This window comes from Salmo salar, chromosome ssa25 (genome assembly GCF_905237065.1).
Source record: "Salmo salar chromosome ssa25, Ssal_v3.1, whole genome shotgun sequence".
Taxonomy (NCBI): domain Eukaryota; kingdom Metazoa; phylum Chordata; class Actinopteri; order Salmoniformes; family Salmonidae; genus Salmo; species Salmo salar.
Genome location: NC_059466.1, coordinates 33312449 through 33334813, shown reverse-complemented (window position 1 = coordinate 33334813; position 22365 = coordinate 33312449). Strand labels below are relative to the sequence as shown.

The 22365-nt window shown below is 42.9% G+C and overlaps 2 protein-coding genes across 3 annotated transcripts in view; one reads left to right on the top strand and one right to left on the bottom strand.

Annotated features, from left to right (window-relative positions):
• Window positions 1-8378: 8378 nt before the first annotated feature.
• LOC106586628 (calsequestrin-2) lies at window positions 8379-20507 on the top strand. The gene is made up of 11 exons (XM_014174116.1): window positions 8379-8933; window positions 13392-13476; window positions 13634-13734; window positions 13827-13938; window positions 14674-14747; window positions 15593-15723; window positions 15833-15878; window positions 16031-16085; window positions 17812-17912; window positions 18016-18090; window positions 18222-20507. The coding sequence occupies exons 1-11, from the start codon at window positions 8691-8693 to the stop codon at window positions 18483-18485; spliced, it is 1287 nt and encodes a 428-aa protein (XP_014029591.1). The 5' UTR covers window positions 8379-8690; the 3' UTR covers window positions 18486-20507.
• Window positions 19590-22365, bottom strand: part of LOC106586627 (vang-like protein 1) — a 37789-nt gene continuing 35013 nt past the window's right edge. For both annotated transcript variants that reach the window (XM_014174114.2, XM_014174115.2), the window contains one exon: window positions 19590-22073. In XM_014174114.2, coding sequence (XP_014029589.1) covers window positions 21813-22073 — 261 coding nt within the window. In that variant the 3' untranslated portion in view covers window positions 19590-21812. The remainder of the gene's footprint in view (window positions 22074-22365) is intronic.

The window sequence follows — 22365 nt, the reverse complement described above, 5'->3', positions numbered from 1 at the left end:
ATACATGCCCGTCTGAAGTTTGCCAATGAACATCTGAATGATTCAGCGGACAACTGGGTGAAAGTGTTGTGGTCAGATGAGACCAAAATGGAGCTCTTTGGCATCAACTCAACTTCGCCGTGTTTGGAAGAGGAGCAATGCTGCCTATGACCCCAAGAACACCATCCCCACCGTCAAACATGGAGGTGGAAACATTATGCTTTGGGGGTGTTTTTCTACTAAGGGGACAGGACAACTTCACCGCATCAAAGGAACGACGGATGGGGTCATGTACCCTCAAATCTTGGGTGAGAACCTCCTTCCCTCAGCCAGGGCATTGAAAATGGATCGTGGATGGGTATTCCAGCATGACAATGACCCAAAACACACGGCCAAGGCAACAAAGGAGTGGCTCAAGAAGAAGCACATTAAGGTCCTGGAGTGGCCTAGCCAGTCTCCAGACCTTAATCCAATAGAAAATCTGTGGAGGGAGCTGAAGGTTCGAGTTGCCAAACGTCAGCCTCGAAACCTTAATGACTTGGAGAAGATCTGCAAAGAGGAGTGGGACAAAATCCCTCCTGAGATGTGTGCAAACCTGGTGGCCAACTACAAGAAACGTCTGACCTCTGTGATTGCCAACAAGGGTTTTGCCACGAAGTACTAAGTCATGTTTTGCAGAGGGGGTCAAATACTTATTTCCCTCATTAAAATGCAAATCAATTTATAACATTTTTTACATGCGTTTTTCTGGATTTGTTTGTTGTTATTCTGTCTCTCACTGTTCAAATTAACCTACCATTAAAATTATAGACTGATAATTTCTTTGTCAGTGGGCAAACGAACAAATCAGCAGGGGATGAAATACTTTTTTCCTTCACTGTATACAGAATGGTGTCGTCTGTGTAGAGATGGATCAGAGAATCACCAGAAGCAAGAGCGACATCATTGATATATGCAGAGAAAAGAGTCGGCCCGAGAATTGAACCCTGTAGCTCCCCCATAGAGACTGCCAGAGGTCCAGACAACAGGCCCTCCGATTTGACACACTGAACTCTATCTGAGAAGAAGTTGGTGAACCAGGCAAGGCAGTCATTTGAGAAACCAAGGCTATTGAGTCAGCCGATAAGAATGCGGTGATTGAGTCAAAAGCCTTGACCAGGTCGATGAAGATGGCTGCACAGTACTGTCTTTTATCGATGGTGGTTATGATATCGTTTAGGACCTTGAGCGTGGCTGAGGTGCACCCATGCCAGCTCGGAAACCAGATTCCATAGTGGAGAAGGTGCGGTGGGATTCGAAATGGTCGGTGATCTGTTTGTTAACTTGGCTTTTGAAGACTTTAGAAAGGCAGGGCAGGATGGATATAGGTAACAGCTTGGGTCTAGAGTGTCTCCCCCTTTGAAGAGGGGGAAGGCTGCAGCAGCTTTTCAATCTTTAGGGATCTCAGACGATACAAAAGAGATGTTGAACAGGCTAGTAATAGGGATTGCAACAATTTTTTGCAACAATTTTGGTGGATAATTTTAGAAAGAGAGGGTCCAGATTGTCTAGCCCAGCTGATTTGTAGGGGTCCAGATTGTGCAGCTCTTTCAGAACATCAGCTATCTGGATTTGGGTGAAGGAGAAGCTGGGGGGGGGCTTGGGCAAGTTACTGCAGGGGGGTGCAGGGCTGTTGGCCGGGATAGGGGTAGCCATGTGGAAAGCATGGCCAGCCGTAGAAAAATGCTTAGTGAAATTCTCGATTATCGTAGATTTATCGGTGGTGACAGTGTTTCCTAGCCTCAGTGCAGAGGGCAGCTGGAAGGAGGTGCTCTTATTCTCCATGGACTTTAGTGTCCCAAAACTTTTTGGAGTTAGTGCTACAGGATGCACATTTTTGTTTGAAAAAGCTAGCCTTAGCTTTCCTAACTGACTGTGTATATTGGTTCCCGACTTCCCTGAAAAGTTGCATATCGTGGGGGCTATTCGATGCTAATGCAGTACGCCACAAGATGTTTTTGTGCTGGTCAAGGGCAGTCAAGTCTGGAGTGAACCAAGGGCTATATCTGTACTTATTCTACATTGTTTGAATTGTGCATGCATATTTAAGATGGTGAGGAAAGCACTTTTAAAGAGCAACCAGGCATCCTCTACTGACGGGATGAGGTCAATGTCCTTCCAGGATACCCGGGCCTGGCCGATTAGAAAGGCCTGCTTGCTGAAGTGTTTTAGAGAGCGTTTGACATGATGAGGGGTGGTCGTTTGACCGCGGACCCATTACGGATGCAGGCAATGAGGCAGTGATCGCTGAGATCCTGGTTGAAGACAGCAGAGGTCTATTTAGAGGGCAAGTTGGTCAGGATGATATCTATGAGGGTGCCAATGTTTACGGATTAAGGGTTGTACCTGGTAGGTTCCTTGATAATTTGTGTGAGATTGAGGGCATCTATCTTAGATTTTAGGATGGCCGGGCTGTTAAGCATATCCCAGTTTAGGTCACTTAACAGAACGAACTCTGAAGATAGATGGGGGGGCAGTCAATTCACATATGGTGTCCAGGGCACAGCTGGGGTTTGAAGGGGGTCTATAACAAGCGGCAACGGTAAGAGACTTCTTTCTGGAAAGGTGGATTTTTAAAAGTGGAAGCTCGAACCGTTTGGGCACAGACCTGGATAGTATGACAGAACTCTGCAGGCTATCTCTGCAGTAGATTGCAACTCCGGCCCCTTTGGCAGTTCTATCTTGATGAAAAATTTTGTAGTTGGGGATGGACATTTCTGAATTTTTGTTGGCCTTCCTAAGCCAGGATTCAGACACGGCTCGGACATCAGGGTTGGCGGAGTGTGCTAAAGCAATGAATAAAACAAACTTAGGGAGGAAGCTTCTGATGTTAATATGCATGAAACCAAGGCTTTTACGGTTACAGAAGTCAACAAATGAGAGCGCCTGGGGAATAGGTGTAGTACTGGGGGCTACAGGGCCTGGGTTAACTTCTACATCAGGAACAGAGGAGAAGTAGGATAAGGGTACGGCTAAAGGCTATAAGAACTGGTCATCTAGTGCGTTGGGAACAGAGAATAAAAGGAGCAGATTTCTGCGCGTGGTAGAATAGACTCAGGGCACAATGTATAGACAAGGGTATGGTAGGATGTGGGTACAGTGGAGGTAAACCTAGGCATTAAGTGACGATGAGAGAGGTTGCATCTCTGGATGCACCAGTTAAGCCAGTTTAGGTCTCCGCATATAGGTGGTGGGACAAAAGAAACAGATTAACAAAATGAGGTACTATGTTAGTGAACAGTGAGAGCATAGAACTCAGAAATAGCCAATAGGCCTATAACTTCCATCATCAACTAAGTAAAATACATAGGCCTAAAGCCAACTAATAAAAACAAGAAAATAATATCTTGATGAAAAATCTGTTTCTTTCAATCACACTCATCTCTCTTCTCCACCTGTCTGCCTCCCTTCCTATCTGTCTCAGTGGCGATTTTAGCATGTAAATCTTGGTGCGACAAACTCCCCAAAACTTTTTTAGATGCATGCCAGCAAAGCCACTACAAAACACAACACTAAACAATACATTAATAGCACTATAATGGTGACAAACTGTTAGGGCCTACATAAAGCTGTCCCAACAGCAGAGCTTTCTTTTCAGCACCATGGAGTGAATCCTTACCACCTCTACACCTGGCTATCAGCGGAGCCTTGTCTGGCAGCGAAACAGTTCACTCAGCCTCATGTACGGCCTTTTTTAAAAACATAGCTGATATGGCTGACTTGCTTAAACAAATGTGGTTTCTACAATTGAGATGTACAAACTATGGCATACGGGAACAATGAGTGGATAAGAGGCAATCCGTAATTTAGATTAAGTGATTAATGAATGAGCTAAAAACGGACGTAGTCAACATAACTATTTGTTCAGCACTTTTGAGATGTACATCAACAGATTTCAGAACATGGGCCGTTCTTAATGTATTCTTCCTGTACACCTAGTCAGAACCGTAGGATAAATAAAGGGGGAATAAGAAGACAATGAAGGCTCTTCCAATATTCAATGATGACAAGTGTTTAATTTGAGCTGGATCTGGACGTAACAGGATCCGGCACCTCTCAGATTTGACTTTGTTTGTTCTGGCACCTATTTGCCCAGATCCGGTACCTCTCGTACAGTAGACATTCTAATAAAAGCGATCAGCATTAAATCACGTTGCCCCCTCGTTATTTCTCCTGCACCCCCAGAAAGACCATCATGCAAAAGCGTGGTGATCCTTCTATGTAATCATCCTATCCTGCCACACTGATTCCAGACCTGCTCTCTTATTTGTACATAGAGGTTATGGCGAGGGCCAATGGGGTAAGTAACTGATCTTGACACAGGTCTTGGTAGTGGTGATCAGCTAGTGAAAAGGTCCCTACGTAATCAGGTCACATGGCCTAGTCTAGTCGTCTCCCTACTGAATTTGTATCGTGGGAAAGACAAATAAAATATTGATAAGAAAAGGCAATCAAGTCCAAAAATCCAAAGAAAGATGGTGAATCGAACCCAGAACGAGCCAGAGAACTGTCAGTGCCAGAGGAAAGGAGTGGGGGGCAAACTGTTCCTGATGGTGATGCTAATCCCGCCAATTCAGCATCATCAATGACACTTCCACTAGCAAGTAGGCCAACTAGAGAGTCAGACTCAGCGGGAGAGGGAGACGGGGAGCTGTGGTGGAGGGGAGCAGTGCATACATCAACAAAGTGCTCGGAGGAGGTGCAATTTTCAGTTCAAGAACAAGCAAACGTATGGCTTTTCATGCAGAATTAAAAGTTGGGCTGTACAACATGCAACAAGGTAGGGAGCTCCGGTCTATATATGACTAGAGGGATTAAACTAACATCCTATGCATCAGATGTAAAAAAAAACTACAACAAAGAGCCCTCAGGTTTTTGAACATGCCTGAACCAAGGCACATTTGGTGGCAGCAAGCATTGTAGACAAGACTAAAGAGGACACCCAGGTTAACACAGATTATTTATTTTTTGACACTACAGCCAGGGTTTTCAGAACAGCCTTAGAAGGAGGCTAAACATCACAGCCACATGCCCACTCATGGCTTTGAGCAAGAAGTTGACTCTCAGGAGTTAAATGAACTTGACATGGGAAGAGTCATTGTGGGAGTTTTTGAAAACTAAGGTAGGAACTATTTTTTCCTTTACAGAACAAGTTTGTAATGTGAATATGATCTTCATATTATCACATCGGCAGGAGGCCTATATATTCTCATATGTGTGTTCTGCTGTAGCCTACATAGATTTCTTTTATTGGAAGTTATATTCCCATATTGTGATATTTGTTCTACTGCTACATTGATGTCTTGAAAATTATATGAAATGCAGGTATTGTAAGCCCCACTGCTGAGTATGTGTGCATTTGGCAGGTGTTCTGCAATGTCGTCTAAAATTGTCGCTGTACATTGATGTCTATAAAATAGGCGAAAAGAAATTCGGACTTGTGTAAACCCCGCAGCTATACTCAAGTATGTGGTCATACTGCAGTGACGTCTAAAATGCTTTGAATTAATAAGCACCTTGAGAGTGCTGTCCGTTTCACCACCATAGAGAGTAGGCTACTTGGCTGCTACGTTGTTTTTTCTAAATGTGTTCCGGTACCTCAGAGCCCCCCCCGTGCTCACTATGTGCTAGGGGGACCTCCCAATTTACTGATTTAAGCACTGATGATGACAATTCTCTAAAACAGGTTATGTGCACCACCAAGTCAGAACAATAGGCTAAGTCATGAGGTGGAAAGGGACTAAATTATTAGGGTGAGGCACATGGGCTACTAACAGCTTACTACATAACATACACTTAGTGTTACTTTCTTAGCTACAGTATACATATCTCCCTGGCCTATTACATCATTTGTTTTAATTATTTTGTATTTTGTTATATATTTTGTATTTATATATTACCCCTTTTTCTCCCCAATTGATAGTTACAGTCTTGTCCCATTGCTGCAAGTCTCATCCGGACTCGGGAGAGGCGAAGGTCGAGAGCTGTGCATCCTCCGAAACACGACCCCGCCAAGCTGCACTGCTTCTTGACACAATGTTCGCTTAACCCGGAAGCCAGCCGCACCGATGTGTTGGAGGAAACACCGTACACCTGGCGACAGTGTCAGCGTGCATTGCACCCGGCCCGCCACAGGAGTCGCTAGAGCACGATGGGACAAGGACAACCCGGCCGGCCGAACCCTCCCCTAACCAAGACGACGTTGGGCCAATTGTGCGCCGCCATATGGGTCTCCCGGTTGCGGCCGGCTGCTGGGATCGAATCAGGATCTGTAGTGACGCAGCTAGCACATGACTTATGCAGCAGCATACAATACATTTTTGGACTCACCTTATTGTGCTGTGCTCACCTGAACAGGACGGTGGCGCGGCAGTTCATCTAGTGGGCAAATTTTGTCATTAAACTTTGTCATCAAAGTCTGGAATTCTCTGGATTTATGCTGCTTTCAAGACAACTGGACAACAAGGTTGACAACTCTGAAAAAAACAAGGTTGAATCGTGAAGTCAGTGATCTTCAGGTCGGAGCTCTAGAAAGAGGCCCGAGTTCCTGACTTGGAATTCTGAGTAGGATGACCATTCAAAACTTATTTTATTTGACAGCATGGCCAATGTATTAAACCTTTTCTGGCCCATGGTGTTGCATGTGAATGTTTATCCTTGTTATCTTGGAAAAGAGATCCTTAAACTCAGACTTGGACCACACACCCGCTCCACTGAATAGCAGGCTAGTGATTGCTTTGCAACGCTTGCTGTTAGCCACTGATTCCTTCCAAACCACTCATTGTTGAATTTGCGATTTCCAACTTGTTGTGTAACGTTTATGTCTAATGTCCGATGAGCACCGATACGTTTTATCGATCATTTGTCTTCATATGACAAGGATTGAAAATAATTTGCCAGTAGATTGTCAACTTGATTCATGATGATGACTGCTACCCCAGTATGCTCTGTAACCCCTCAGCCAACACCTCCCTTTACCCCAGTATGCTCTGACAACTGCACCAACACACACAGCAATAGCAAATAGTTTTAAAGTCACTGACCAGTGTTTCCAGATTTCTATAAAATATGACCTACAATTACTTACAATATGAGTGAAATAGTTTTCCTTAGAGAAAAATTGTAATTAGGTCTGTTTGTAAATCATATCAAGTTGTATTGGTCACATACACATATTTAGCAGATGTTATTGTGGGTGTAGCAAAATGCCTGTATCTTCGAATGGTGTGGGTGTACCCCAACAACAGAATGGTATGGGTGTACCCCAACAACAGAATGGTATGGGTGTACCCCAACAACAGAATGGTGTGGGTGTACCCCAACAACAGAATGGTATGGGTGTACCCCAACAACAGAATGGTATGGGTGTACCCCAACAACAGAATGGTATGGGTGTACCCCAACAACAGAATGGTATGGGTGTACCCCAACAACAGAATGGTGTGGGTGTACCCCAACAACAGAATGGTATGGGTGTACCCCAACAACAGAATGGTATGGGTGTACCCCAACAACAGAATGGTGTGGGCGCATACTGGTCATTAAAAATATTCATGCAAGCAGACTGCTGATTTCCAAAGTCATCCTCCTCTGGAGTGGCCAGCTCATCCCCCTCAGGGAGATGACATGTTTTATGAGAAAATAGCAAGCATTTTTTAAACAGTCTGTTTGTGATACAAGTTTGAGGTGTTTTTAAAAATGTTTTATGTTTTTTTCTCCAATTTATGCTTTGGCTACAAATACGAGTATAGGACGAGTCAACAACATTATTTGAATATGAGTTAACAGAATAATGAACTTTGAAAAGTGAGATTTTCACTGGGCAGTTACTTTAAAGTAACTACTATAAAGCTATCTCAATGATATTGCCATCAGGCAACCTGTTAGTGCTGTCCATTAACCTGTCACTACATTAGCATCTATTAACTTACTCTAGATCTTGTGGTGTGGGACAATGTTAGCATAATTCTAACCTGTTGGGAATACCCAGTTTACACCCCTGGGCACTGCTCAGGAGGCTCTTTTTATGCTCATGGTAACTAACCCAATCTACACTATGACAGTTAGAACTATATACATGTAGACCCCAGATTACTATCACCCCCAAATCTCCTCAGCACATCGCTCTCTCATTCCTCCCAACATGCCAAATAGAGACATCATGGTGTGAGAGTGTGAGCAGAGAGCTGAGGCCCAGTGTAAAAACCCACTATCTCCTGTCGTCCTTTCTCTCTCTTTCGCAGTCTTACCTATTTATTTTTAGCACCTAAACAACTGGTCTCCTAAAAATGGGCCTGTGTGTGGTGGGCAGGGGGAGAGGGGTGCTGCTATGTACGGTATCCAGCCCCCCAGCGCGCTCCAGGCCTGTCAGGGCTGTTCTTTCCCTTTGTCTCGACAGGAGAGAGGGAGCGAAACGGGGAGAGAGAGGGTTGCTGGTTCCTGAACAAGCGCTATGCGTTAGAGGGCGGCTTGGAACGAAACTCAAGGATAGTTATACTATAATTGAAGGGCAACCTGTTATTCTCCACCTGTCTTTCTATTGTTGTTTTAAAAATTATTTTAACATTTTGGAGTTTGTTTTCTTTCCTAAGCCTAAGCGCTCTTGTGGAGGCCGTAACTAGTGAAGGTTACTCTGTGATTCTCTGGGTGCCTGGTCGTTCCTAACTCAGACCATGCGTTCCCTGTGGCTGCTCCTGATCCCGTGCCTGTCCCTGTCCCTGGCGCCCTTCGTCCAGACCGAGAAGGGCCTGGAGTTCCCTCGCTATGACGGGAATGACAGGGTCATCGACATCAATGACAAGAACTACAAGAAGGCCATGAAGAAGTACAGCATTCTCTGTCTGCTGTACCACAAACCCATCCCTGACGGCAAGGAGCTGCAGAAACAACACCAGATGACCGAGATGGTGCTGGAGGTAAGCTTGATGAGAATGAGGAAGAGGAAGAGGAGGAGGAGGGGAGAAAAAGGGAGATGGTGGGAGAGGATGTGGGAGAGGATAAAAATATGAGGAGGAGGAGGAGGAGAAAGAGATGAGGAGGAGGTGAAATAGATGAGGAGGAGAAAGAGATGGTGGGTGGAGGAGAAAGGGGAGAGTCACTAGGGAGGGGGAACACCTGGGCTGGACTGAGGTGATTTAACAGTCTGGGGTCACCGGGTCAGCTAGACCTACAGTATTACTCCATAAATCATTTACAGTACCAAGACATTACAGTGTTCCAATGGGCACGTAGCTCACAACTTACTGAGGGGTTTGCTGACTGTGGTTAAAGGAAAAATAAAGAGGTGTAATGGGTTCACACTCCAAAATATGTTGCATAAAGCGTACTTCATTACATGTCACTGTGAATGAAAAACATCACCTGCTGCTCGTTTGTTGTTGTTTACAAATGCTGTGTTCAATTACAGACCTACACACTGAAGAAGGCTGTAATTCCGAAACGTCTGTGTACGCTATCCCTGATGCAGTAAAACAAATTTAACATTGAATAATGAATTAAGCAATATGCAGCATATTTTGGAGTGCGAACCCTTTACACCTCTTTATTTGTCTGAATTTGCGGGTTTTACGCACCAGCCAAACTTCTGGGAGAGCACAATGGTTCTCTTTTGATTAGTTAAAGGAAAAATACACTAAAAAACAATCTTTTGGTATTTTTTTATTCACAGTGCCAAAATGTTTTGCATGTCAACAGTCAAGTTTTCAAGATTTTGGACTTTCAAGAAGCAAAGTGACACTTGCCACGTCATCATAATGATGTTTTTTTTGTTTGCATCATCCTGGTGATGTGGCATGTGAAACTATTGCTGCGTTCACAGGCTTGTCAGAACTCTGACATTTCTGACTTTCTAATTAGTTGAATGCGGCATTTGCTTCTTGAAATTCCAACATCTTGAAAACTTGACCACTGACATCCAAAACATTTTAGGACTGTATTAACAGTGGACTAATTAAATAAATACCAAAATATAGTTTTTGAGGGGAGATTTCCTTTAATGTGAGTATACAAAACATTATGAAAACTCTCTTTCCATGACAAAGACTGACCAGGTGAAAGCTATGATCCCTTATTAATGTAAATTGTTAAATCCACTTCAATCAGTGTAGATTAAGGGGAGGAGACAAGTTTTAGAATAATTTTTAAGCCTTGAGACAATCAAGACATGGATTGTGTATGTGTGCCATTCAGAGGGTGAATGGGCAAGACAAAAGCATTGCGTGCCTTTGAACGCGGTATGGTAGTATGTGCCAGTTGCACTGGTTTGTGTAAGAAACGGCAACGCTGCTGGGTCTTTCATCCTCAACAGTTTCCCGTGTGTATCAACAATGGTCCAGCACCCAAAGGACATCCCTGTGGGATGGTGTTTTTAATGTTTTGTATGTTGCTCTCAAGGTCTCTGTCTGTCTGTCTGTCTGTCTGTCTGTCTGTCTGTCTGTCTGTCTGTCTGTCTGTCTGTCTGTCTGTCTGTCTGTCTGTCTGTCTGTCTGTCTGTCTGTCTGTCTGTCTGTCTGTCTGTCTGTCTGTCTGTCTGTCTGTCTGTCTGTCTGTCTGTCTGTCTGTCTGTCTGTCTGTCTGTCTGTCTGTCTGTCTGTCTGTCTGTCTGTCTGTCTGTGTGTGTGTGTGTGTGTGTGTGTGAGAGAGAGAGAGAGAAGCTGCCCAATTCTGTCAGTTAAGGCTATTTCTGTTAATTCATTCTCCACATCACTCCCGTTGTAATGTATGTCATTCACCCCAGCTCTCTGCCACAGGCAGAAATAGGACCGGCACTCATGCACTGTATGTTATTGAGCTATACATGTGAAGGTTATTCCCGTGTCAGTCTCTCTCCCTGTTTTGCTTTGAAATTTAATATACTATATCAATTAAAATGTTATTGAAGCTATAGGGTTAGCTAATTGATTATAGCATTTCATAATGCCCTATGACTGCATCTACAGTCTAATGTGCTATGAATATGTTTCTAATGTAATCAGCACATCATAAGAAGCTACTTCAAGTAAAGTGTCAGTGTAGTATCCTACTGCAACAGTGTGATATCTGAGCTGTGACAGTGGGCTACAGTGGGCGGCTTTAGCCTAAGCTCTTCTCCCTAGCTGTCCTGTGCTCCTCATGGCTTGTGTTAGAGTGTGATGTGCAGCAGGTAATCTGAGACCAGTCTCCCACTCCTGATAATAGCCCCAGATATTTAACTCACCACAGATGGGTAAGTTGACTATGTTTGCATAGTAAACTTACACACAGCATAGTCAATTTACAGACAGCATTGACACACACACTTACCCCACAGACATGCCATCAGGGGTCTTTTCACAGACCCCAAATCCAGAACAAATTCAAGAAAACATACAGTATTATATAGAGCCATGATTGCATGGAACTCCCATCTCAGATCGCTCAAATGTACATCAAACATGTTCAAAAAGCAAACAGCTAAACCAATATCTCACCGCACAACGCCTCTCCCTTATTTGACCTAGATATTTTGTCTGTATGTATTGATATGTAGGCTATATGTGACGCTTTACATTTATGCAGTTCTGACCTTGAGATGTTGTTGTCCATTAATGTTCTGTATTATTTAATGTTTCATGTTTTGTGTGGACCCCAGGAAGAGTAGCTGCTGCTATCGCAAAAGCTAATGGGGATCCTAATAAAATACCCCAAAATACTGCACTATGGTTAGGGTCCAGGGTAATCATAATTAACTGTACTTATTATTTTGCTTCACTAAAAGATATCTGTATAAGATTACCATATCTCGGTTCAAAAAGTATTGAGGGTATTTAAATTACTTTCAAATACATTTGGAAGTAAGTATTTAGATATGTTGTTGCTGAAAACATAAATAGTTGAATATTGGCAAGTATTTGAAATTACTTAAATACACAGTATTTATAACAACTATTAAAATACTCCCATGCATTTGAACCAGGTCTGTTTGCAATTTGAAAATAATGTTTTTGGAAATACTTTTACAAACTTCCAATATAAGTAGTTGATTCGGGACACATTATTTCAACATACTGAAATACATGGAAAAGATCTACATAACAAATAATCAAGTACACATATATTAGAACCCAGGTCTGGAGATTACATCCATGTTGCATTATTTTATAAGGAGCTTACAGAGTGAGATTTGTTTGAAGAGTCCACAGCCTATCTGATCTTTCTTCATCACTCTGTCAATGTATCATTGACATAATGTATCTCATGCTTGGACAAAGGCTACTTGTTTCATGTTGCATGTACTCTAAGTTGTAGTTTTCTGTCTGTGTTCATTGGTTTTAGCTTGCTAGAAGTTGAAAGATGGACACTGTACAGCATAGTACAGTTGCTGAGCTGCAAAAAACACACACAATCCCTTCTTCTTGTCTATAACTAATGCATATTCCCTGCCTCTATATCATTTTTTTTCAAACATGATGTTCAAAGCCCTAAATGATCAGCTGTCACCGTATTATCTGGATAAAGACAGACAAATCAGTGTTCCCCTCCTGATATTTCTGTCAGTCAGGTATTCTTAGGAGCCCCAGTTTGACCTGGGACCTGTCAGAGCTCAAGGCCTTGACTGACAGAGCCTCAGCTAATTGAGACCACAACGGCAGCAGCATTCTGGCTTGCATGTACACTACATGTAGAGCTGTGCACTTTTAGTCATTCTAGAACTGTCTCTCTCTGTGTGTGTGTCGCCTTCGGGCTTTTCTGTTCTCTGGACCGTTATCTACTCAATAACGTCACCCCAATTAAGTCTCATCTCAGTCCTGTCTGTCCCAGTGCCAACTTACAGTCGCAGATTGTGGACGTGACTGTGTATGTGTGTGTGTGTGCAAATATGTGTATGCGGCCAATACAATTTGATTTGATGTAAATTATAGGTCAGCAGTGACTCTCTCTCTCTAGGGTTCTTTCCTAGATATGATTGATTAAAGTTTAAAAAAGCTTCAATGTTTTGTCAATGCTTCAAACTGGATCACAGTTTGTGAGCACATACAGACGTAGAATCTTAATTTGAACCAGTTTGCTACAGCAGAGAAATAATCATGTGGCAACAGAAAATGTGAATTATTATGTGGATTATATTTAATGGACATTTTTGGTAGGGGTTGATACATTTTTTTTGTTAGGGAAAATCAAGTCTGACATTTTAAAGTGGAAATAACACACTTTAGAAGCCTTTTTAATATTATAATACACTACAAGTTTGCATTGCCTGCTGTATAGGAAATTTCTCAGCAACAACAGAGTGATCAAATGAAGATCTTACATCTGTACCAGTAAGGGCAGATGTAAGATCTATTTGACACTATTTGACACTGTTCCAATTTTAGTGTTATGATGATGTTGAAGTAATTGTCTTTTGTCATCTCCAGCTGGCTGCCCAGGTTATGGAGGAAAAGGAGATTGGGTTTGGAATGGTTGACTCCCACGAAGACGTCAAGGTTGCCAAGAAGCTGGGTAAGAAAACATATTAACACATCAACCTGCACTATAGTTGCCAAATAGTATGATACTGCATGACTATGAAGCACCAAAAGGCTTTTGTACAGCCTTCAGTGAATGGCTGTAAATAATGGTCTGTATTTGACCCCCTGAACCCTAAACTATGACCCAGGCCTGGTGGAAGAGGGAAGTGTGTACGTGTTCAAGGGAGACCATGTGATTGAGTTTGATGGCCTGCTCTCTGCAGACACCCTGGTGGAGTTCCTACTAGACGTGAGTGCCTCATTGATAATAGGCACAGATCTAGGATCAGCTTGCTGTTGTGTCCCTTTCCCTGTACAACAATCTCTCTCTTCTCTCTCTAGCTGTTGGAGGAGCCCGTGGAGGTGATAGGAAATACTCTGGAGCTGAGGGCCTTCGACAGGATGGAGGAAGACATCCGTCTTATTGGCTACTTCAAGAACGACGAATCAGAATGTGAGTGAGTGTTTTTGCCAGTCTGTCTATGTTTATGTGTGATGGCACGGGTTGGACTGCTATTGGATGATCCCCTGGCCTTGATAATGACCAGAGCATTTTTAAACTCCCCACCACCACGGATTACATTTCAGTCATTTAGCAGATGCTCTTATCAAGGGCGACTTGCAGTAGTGAGTGCAGACAGTTTAATACTTTTTTTCATACTGGTTCGCCATGGGAATCAAACCCACAACCCTGGTGCTGCAAGTGCCATGCTCTACCAACGGAGCTACATGAGCTTCATGACCAATTTTACCCTCCCTTCACAGACGGCTGTGAAGCCGAAATGTTTTCCCATTTATCCTAAGACGCAGCACCACACTCATGATGAGCACAATGACGGCTGTCTCGCCCCTGACCAACTGTGGGAGCCTAGAACTAGGGGTCAACAGGGTTCAGTTATTTCAGTGCCTGTATGTGTCAACGGCATCTCCTTAAAGGCTAATGATAGCCCAGCTAGCACACACAAGCTAACAGATGCTCGGTAACGGCTATGCTAATTGACAGAACCAATCGGGGAATTAGACTTTAATGCTGAAGGTCTACATCTCTTCATAATGGATAAGAAATGGTGCAGCAGGTGGTTACACAGTAGTACAGCAACTTAAAAATAAGTTAAGGGTACTCTCTTCCATCCCTCACTCCACCAAATGCTCTCCTTTCTCTTCTTCATAAACCTCTGGTCTCCTCCAGACTACCATGAATTCAAGGAGGCTGCAGAGCAGTTCCAGCCCTACATCAGATTCTTCGCTACCTTTGAGAAATCTGTGAGTATACTGACATCCATACCTTGAAATTCTGTTTCCTTGGTCTGTGAGTAGGAGTCCTGTCAGGGCAGGGGGTCCTGATTGGTCTGTGAGTAGGAGTCCTGTCAGGGCAGGGGGTCCTGATTGGTCTGTGAGTAGGAGTCCTGTCAGGGCAGGGGGTCCTGATTGGTCTGTGAGTAGGAGTCCTGTCAGGGCAGGGGGTCCTGATTGGTCTTTGAGTAGGGGTCCTGTCAGGGCAGGGGGTCCTGATTGGTCTGTGAGTAGGAGTCCTGTCAGGGCATGGGGTCCTGATTGGTCTGTTAGTAGGGGTCCTGTCAGGGCAGGGCATGGGGTCCTGATTGGTCTGTGAGTAGGAGTCCTGTCAGGGCAGGGGGTCCTGATTGGTCTGTGAGTAGGGGTCCTGTCAGGGCAGGGGGTCCTGATTGGTCTGTGAGTTGGAATCCTGTCAGGGCAGGGCATGGGGTCCTGATTGGTCTGTGAGTAGGGGTCCTGTCAGGGCAGGGGGTCCTGATTGGTCTGTGAGTAGGGGTCCTGTCAGGGCAGGGGGTCCTGACTGGTCTATGAGTAGGGGTCCTGTCAGGGCAGGGGGTCCTGATTGGTCTGTGAGTAGGGGTCCTGTCAGGGCATGGGGTCCTGATTGGTCTGTGAGTAGGGGTCCTGTCAGGGCAGGGCATGGGGTCCTGATTGGTCTGTGAGTAGGGGTCCTGTCAGGGCATGGGGATCCTGATTGATCTGTGAGTAGGGGTCCTGTCAGGGCAGGGCATGGGGTCCTGATTGGTCTGTGAGTACGGGTCCTGTCAGGTCAGCACATGGGGTCCTGATTCAAGGTGTTTGTGTGGTTTAAGGTGGCCAAGGAGCTGACCCTGAAGATGAACGAGGTGGATTTCTACGAGCCCTTCATGGAGGAGCCTGTCACTGTCCCTGACAGGCCCAACTCTGAGGAGGAGATCGTGGCCTTCGTCACTGAACACAGGAGGTAAGAAAGGGATCAGTATGGCTGTCAGAACAGTTATTTCACTCTGATCAGTGTGATTAGTGACACCAAACAGATAGGGTTGTGTAAGATTGTTTGTCTTTGTTTTCAGACCAACACTGAGAAAACTGCGTGCTGAGGACATGTTTGAGACCTGGGTGAGAAGTTGTATTATTTTTCAGTTCAGTTCAAAGCCTCTGAATAGAGAATTACTCAATGTAACATACATAGAAGTGTTTGATATGCAATCTTGCTTTACTTGCCTTAATCCTGGGACAGCTTCTCATGATGTTGTTTCTGTTATTCTCAGGAGGACGATTTGGAGGGGATCCATGTAGTGGCCTTCGCAGAGGAGGAGGACCCTGGTAAAAGCCATTATATCAATATCATTACCCAATTTTAGTATTGAGCAAGGCGAACACTAGTATAAATACACTTAGCTCTGCAGTACAGGTTCCCGAGGAGATGAACGTGACATAGCTTTTAAAAGAGCAACCTCATACACATTGCTTCAGAACGTATTCACACCCCTTGACTTTTCCATATTTTGTTGTGTTCAAAAGTGGGATTAGCAGGATTAAAATTGATTTGTCATTTTTTGTCAACAGTCACTACAAAATACTCTGTAATGTCAAAGTTAAAGAACATTTTAGAAAAATATATGTTTTATTAATGGAATATATTTTGATTAGACAAGTATTCAACCCCCCTCAGTCAATACATCTTAGAATCACCTTTGGCAGCGATTACAGCTCTGAGTCTTTCTGGGTAAATCGAGCTAAGAGCTTTGCAAACCTGGATTGTACAATATTGGCCTTCTAGTTCTGTCAAGTTGGTTGTTGATCATTGCTAGACAGCCATTTTCAACTCTTACCATATATTTAAGTCAAAACTGTAACTAGCCACTCTTCGTAAGTAACTCCAGTGTATATTTTTGACTTGTGTTGTAGGTTATTGTCCTGCTGAAAGGTGGATTTGTCTCCCAGTGTCTGTTGGAAAGCAGACTGAACCAGGTTTACCTCTAGGATTTTGCCAGTGCCTAGCTCTTAGCTTTTTTTTAATAAAAAAAACTCCCTAGTCCTTGCTGATGAGAAGCATACCCATAACATGATGCAGCCACCACCATGCTTGAAAATATGAAGAGTGGTACTCAGTGATGTGTTGTGTTGGATGTGCCCCAAACAGAACGCTTTGTATTCAGGACATAAAGTTAATTTCTTTGCAAACATTTTTGCAGTATACTTTAGCGCTTTATTGGAAACAGGATGCATGTTTTGGAATAGTTTTATTCTGTACAGGCTTCCTTCTCTTCACTGTCATTTAGTGTCAGTACAATGTTGTCAAGCCATCCTCACCTTTCTCCTATCACAGCCATTTAACTCTGTAACTGGTTTAAAATCACCATTGGCCTCATTGTGAAATCCCTGAGCGGTTTCCTTCCTCTCAAATGAGTTAGAAAGGACGTCTGTATCTTTGTAGTGACTGGGTGTATTGATACACCATCCAAAGTGTAATTAATAACTTCACCATCCTCAAAGGGATATTCATTGTCTGCTTTTTTTTTACCCATCTACCAATAGGTGCCCTTCTTTGTGAGGCATTGAAAAAGCTCCCTGGTCTTTGTAGTTGAATCTGTGCTTGAAATTCACTGCTCGACTGATGGACCTTACAGATAATTGTATGTATTAAATACCATTATTGCACACAGAGTTAGTCCATGCAACTTATTGTCTGACCTGTTAAGCACATTTTTACTCGAAGTTATTTAGGCTTGCCGTGACAAAGGGGTTGAATAGTTATTGACTTAAGGCATTACAGGTTTACATTTTTTATTATAAAACATAATTCCACTTTGACATTATGGGGCATTGTGTGCAGATCACTGACACAAATTGTAAACGCAATTTTAAATTCAGCCTGTAACACAACAAAATGTGTAAAAAGTCAAGGGGTGTGAATACTTTCTGTAGGCATTGTATCAGTCTTATCTGAACCTGAGAATCACTGAAATGGATCATAGCTTCCAGGAAATTCAACTAACTTCTCAGGGATTGATAAAACACAGACGAACCTTCTTGCTGCGTTGTTCAGATGGTTATGAGTTCCTGGAGCTGTTGAAGGAGGTGGCCAGAGACAATACTCACCACCCTGGTCTCAGCATCATCTGGATCGACCCTGATGACTTCCCCCTGGTGAGACACACATACAGAGACAGACAGACAGGGCTAAAGGAACTCTTCTACAAGTCCCTACAGTTCTCAGGTCTCACAGTGTCTTCTCCCTCTCTCTCCTCAGCTGATCCCCTACTGGGAGAAGACCTTCCACGTGGACCTGTTCAAGCCTCAGATCGGAGTGGTCAACGTTACTGATGTGAGTCCCCTAACAGCTCCAGTACAGCATAAGAAATTGCTGGCAACCTGTCCGGAATTGTGAAAGTCAGATCGAACACATGTTGGCCCCTGACCTTTGACCTCTCTTTCTCGCTCCCTCCCTCTGGACAGGCTGACAGCATCTGGCTGGAGATAGACGAACAGGATCTGCCCACAGCCCAGGAGCTGGAGGATTGGATAGAGGACGTCCTGTCTGGCAAGGTCAACACCGAGGATGATGACGATGACAACGATGATGATGACGAAGATGATGACGACAAAGATGATAACGATGATGATGACGACGAAGATGACGACGATGACGACGATGATGACGACGAAGATGATAATGACGACGATGATGATGACGACGATGATGATGATGATGATGAATAATTCAAATACTACAAATTTGTAATCCAAAATTCACAACATTGTTGTATAGTCTCTTCACTGTACCATCATCAAAGTGAACGAGTTCAGGGAGAGAGGAATAGATCTATACGCTTTTATAAAATATTTTGTACAATGTGTACATCACTGGCCAAAATCAACCTTTCTGCATTAGAAGAAAACCCCATCAACAGATTTTGTTTTTCAAGAATCTGATAAAAATACTGTAGATAAACTGAAATCTATCTGAAAGAGAGAAGTAACAATCTGTTGACCAACAGAGATACTTCAGAAAACCACAAACAGTACTTTCCATCCTTCCCTTAATTCTACTAATTTATAACAATGACTAGCAACCACGACAAATACATCAATCTAACTTTAGTTTGATCAATGAAGTGCTGCTGTACACTATACTAAACCTCACTGAAGTCACTGAAAAGGTTGGCATCTTTGTGTGCTTTTCTGTGCCCTCTATTATATACTCTGTGTGTAGATAATTGCAGTTTAGGTTCTACTTCCTGGATTCAGTGCAAATACACACCTGTCTCTCTCTTTCCCAGGGGCTAGATCTTTGTTATTACTATTGACACTTTCCAATTTCCACAACACTTTCTCTCCTTTCATCTCCTCCTCCTCTCCATCTCTGTATTCATGTGTGTTTGAGTATGCAACAGCTGCAAAGTGAGATAATATCAGCATTACACACCCAGATGGGAGAGGAAAGCCTATTTAAATGCAAATTCTTCAAGTCTCAATTTCTCTCATTTATTCTCTCGCAATGTTTCGTTCTCTTCATCTTTCTGTCTCTTTCCCTCCTTGACTCATCGCTCGTTCTCGCCCTCCTTCCGTGGGCTATTAGAGGAGATGTGTAGTGGCAGGAGAGAGTTCTCAGTGTTCCGTAGGACCAGGGCACAGTAGGGGGAAGGGGGCTTCAGATATTAACTCAATGTCTATACTCAACCTTCATATTACAACCACTAACTCTCTCGCTCGCTCTCTCTCCGCCTTCTCACATACTGTACAGTACACAAGACAAATACACTGCAGCACACACACGCACACACACTTGCGTTCCAAAACTAAGTCATACAGTATGAGAATATGTTGAAAATGTTCATACAAATATTTATTTTACAAATGTGAATCTTGATACAGTTATTGTAATTCCATATCTGTAATCTTAAAGCAAAAACTTAAGACTGAATTTGTCAGTATGAAATTTAGGATGGCTGGCGCACGCACGCACGCACACACTCTCTCTATAGGACGAAAATTCTTGCATACAATAACACAAACAAGTTGAGCATACAACATATGTGTTTCAAAACATAGGCACCTTTGTAGTGAAGGATGCATAACAGGAGACAAAGGCCCCATTCAAACACTTCCTTTAAGTAGTCACATATCTGAATTGGTTGTATGACGGAAAGCATTGGTTGGCAATCTTGCTTTGATCTATCCAACACTTACGACTTGCGATTACCTCAAGAAAACAAGGAATAAAGGATGAATTCGAACGGTATTCAAACAAAATTCACAACCATGATTTCAACACTATAAAATCCTCAACATTTAACTTTTTAGTGACAACAATGATTGTACAATTGCTAACAATTTCATTATCATAGTCTTGAAAAATAAGCACATGTAATAGGGAAGATTTGGATAAAAAAAATTCTATATAAAAAGAAATAAATACTGTCCACAGATTAGTATAAAAATCCCATAGCAGTGGTAGTACTACTAGTTGTAGCTAGATGGCACTACAGCTTCTGTTGTGAATGTAGAGATCCCTCACTATGAGACTGTTGTCTGCACATCAATACTGAGGAATATACCGTATCCAATATCCAAATGTTAAAAAAAAAATATATTAGAAATGTATCACCTGGGCCTATTGGAATCAGTTCCAGGACATGTAGATATGTGTATGCAGTCTTGGAGATAGACAAGCATTTCGCGACACCCGCTATAACATCTTCGAAATATTTGTATGTGACCAATAAAAAAATGTGATATTGATTGGTGGTATCAGATCAGTCAGTCATGTCTGGAAGAAAATACATTACCACAGCTACTTCTGTGTTTTCTCTTCTCAAACTCTCATAAAAGAGAGGATATTGTACCATCGTTTCATCTGTTGTTTTCTCTTCAATCTGAAGATGGACAAACTTGAGCCTGCATCTGTTTCACTTAGCTTTAAGGGATAGGTTCTGTAGAAATGTAATAATAGCTTATTTCATCTGGAGATAAGACACAAATCTATTGCATATGTCTCCTCATTAGATGCCAAAAGTATAGAATATGTCTGTATAAATGCTCTCTCTCCCTCCCTCTCACCCTCCCAGCTTGTTTGTTCTTTCAACTGTGAGTTCATGGTTAGAGGACAGTATCTAGCAATAGTCCGCTTTGAGTTTGAGTACAACAGATTCTGACAACCTCTTACAGATATGCCTAGGAATCCTGGGTAGTACAGTGGCTGAACATAACTGTGGGCAGCCAGACAAGTAAGACATTTATCAATTAAATGGAAAGAACCCACACGTTTAAATAAATACAAACACATGTACAATCCATTGGCGGTAAAGACAAGCAGTCTTTAGTTTGAGACAACTGAACCTGAACTGTTGGTGATTAGGTAGTATTTCATTCATATTAGTAGGGCGAAAGATATGAAAATACTCACTGTTGCTATAGCAACCCTAGGGAGGATCCAGAGACAGGTACATGTAGAGCCAGATTGTGTGTAGATACAGTTTGTGTACACACACACACACACACACACACACACACACACACACACACACACACACACACACACACACACACACACACACACACACACACACACACACGCACACACACACACACACGCACACACGCACACACACACAGAGAGGGAGAACAAAAATGCTGCAGGGGTCATCTACAGTGCATAGAAAAAACCTTGACATAATTCAGTGTTCCAGTTTGCCTCAGGACAATAGAAACCAGAGCATATTGCCTATCTCTCGCTATCTCTCTCATCTTCACTGCAAAGAAGCTATAGGCTGGGGATCCATAGGGTTTATTAACTATGCTAACACTTCATCTTGCAATATTCCATATGCATCTGTTCATAAAAAATACATACAATAAAATAAAATAAATTGCAAAGCAGCCAAAACAATCTTTATAAAAAACAGTAATATAAATAATTTAAGAGACACAAAATACCACAATAAGAGCATATCAAAGTAAAAAAGGGTTTAAGAAACATAACACAAAAAAACATACAAAAATTGTATGATACTGTAATTCTAGAATAGCCACAGTCTTTCGTGTCTGTTAGACTGATGTTTCAGATTGAAGACACAGGGTAAACTTGTGTGACTTGGGGTCAACATACTCCTCGGTCATTCGAATGTAGGGGATGGACTTGACCCTGACCACTAGGCTGAAGTCTAGACACCTAAGGGAGAAGACCATGCCCTCCTTTAGACTGCTGGTGACCGCAGCCTCGCTGACCAGAGTCCACCGATCAGCCATCCAGCGCTCTTGACCGTACTGCAGCGTAGGACCAGGGGACAGGTAGGCCTCAAGGAATGCCTGAACACACACACACACACACACACACACACACACACACACACACACACACACACACACACACACACACACACACACACACACACACACACACACACACACACACACACACACAGACAGACAGACAGACAGACAGACAGACACAACACATTTCAGAATTGCTGACACACTATCGTAAGGACATAATCGTAAGTAGCTTGTGGACATGCCTCCAACCCTGGTCATACTTGCCCAGTCTAAATCAATCCCTATCCATTTATTTATTTTAGGAAGCTCAACTGAGGGGTCATCA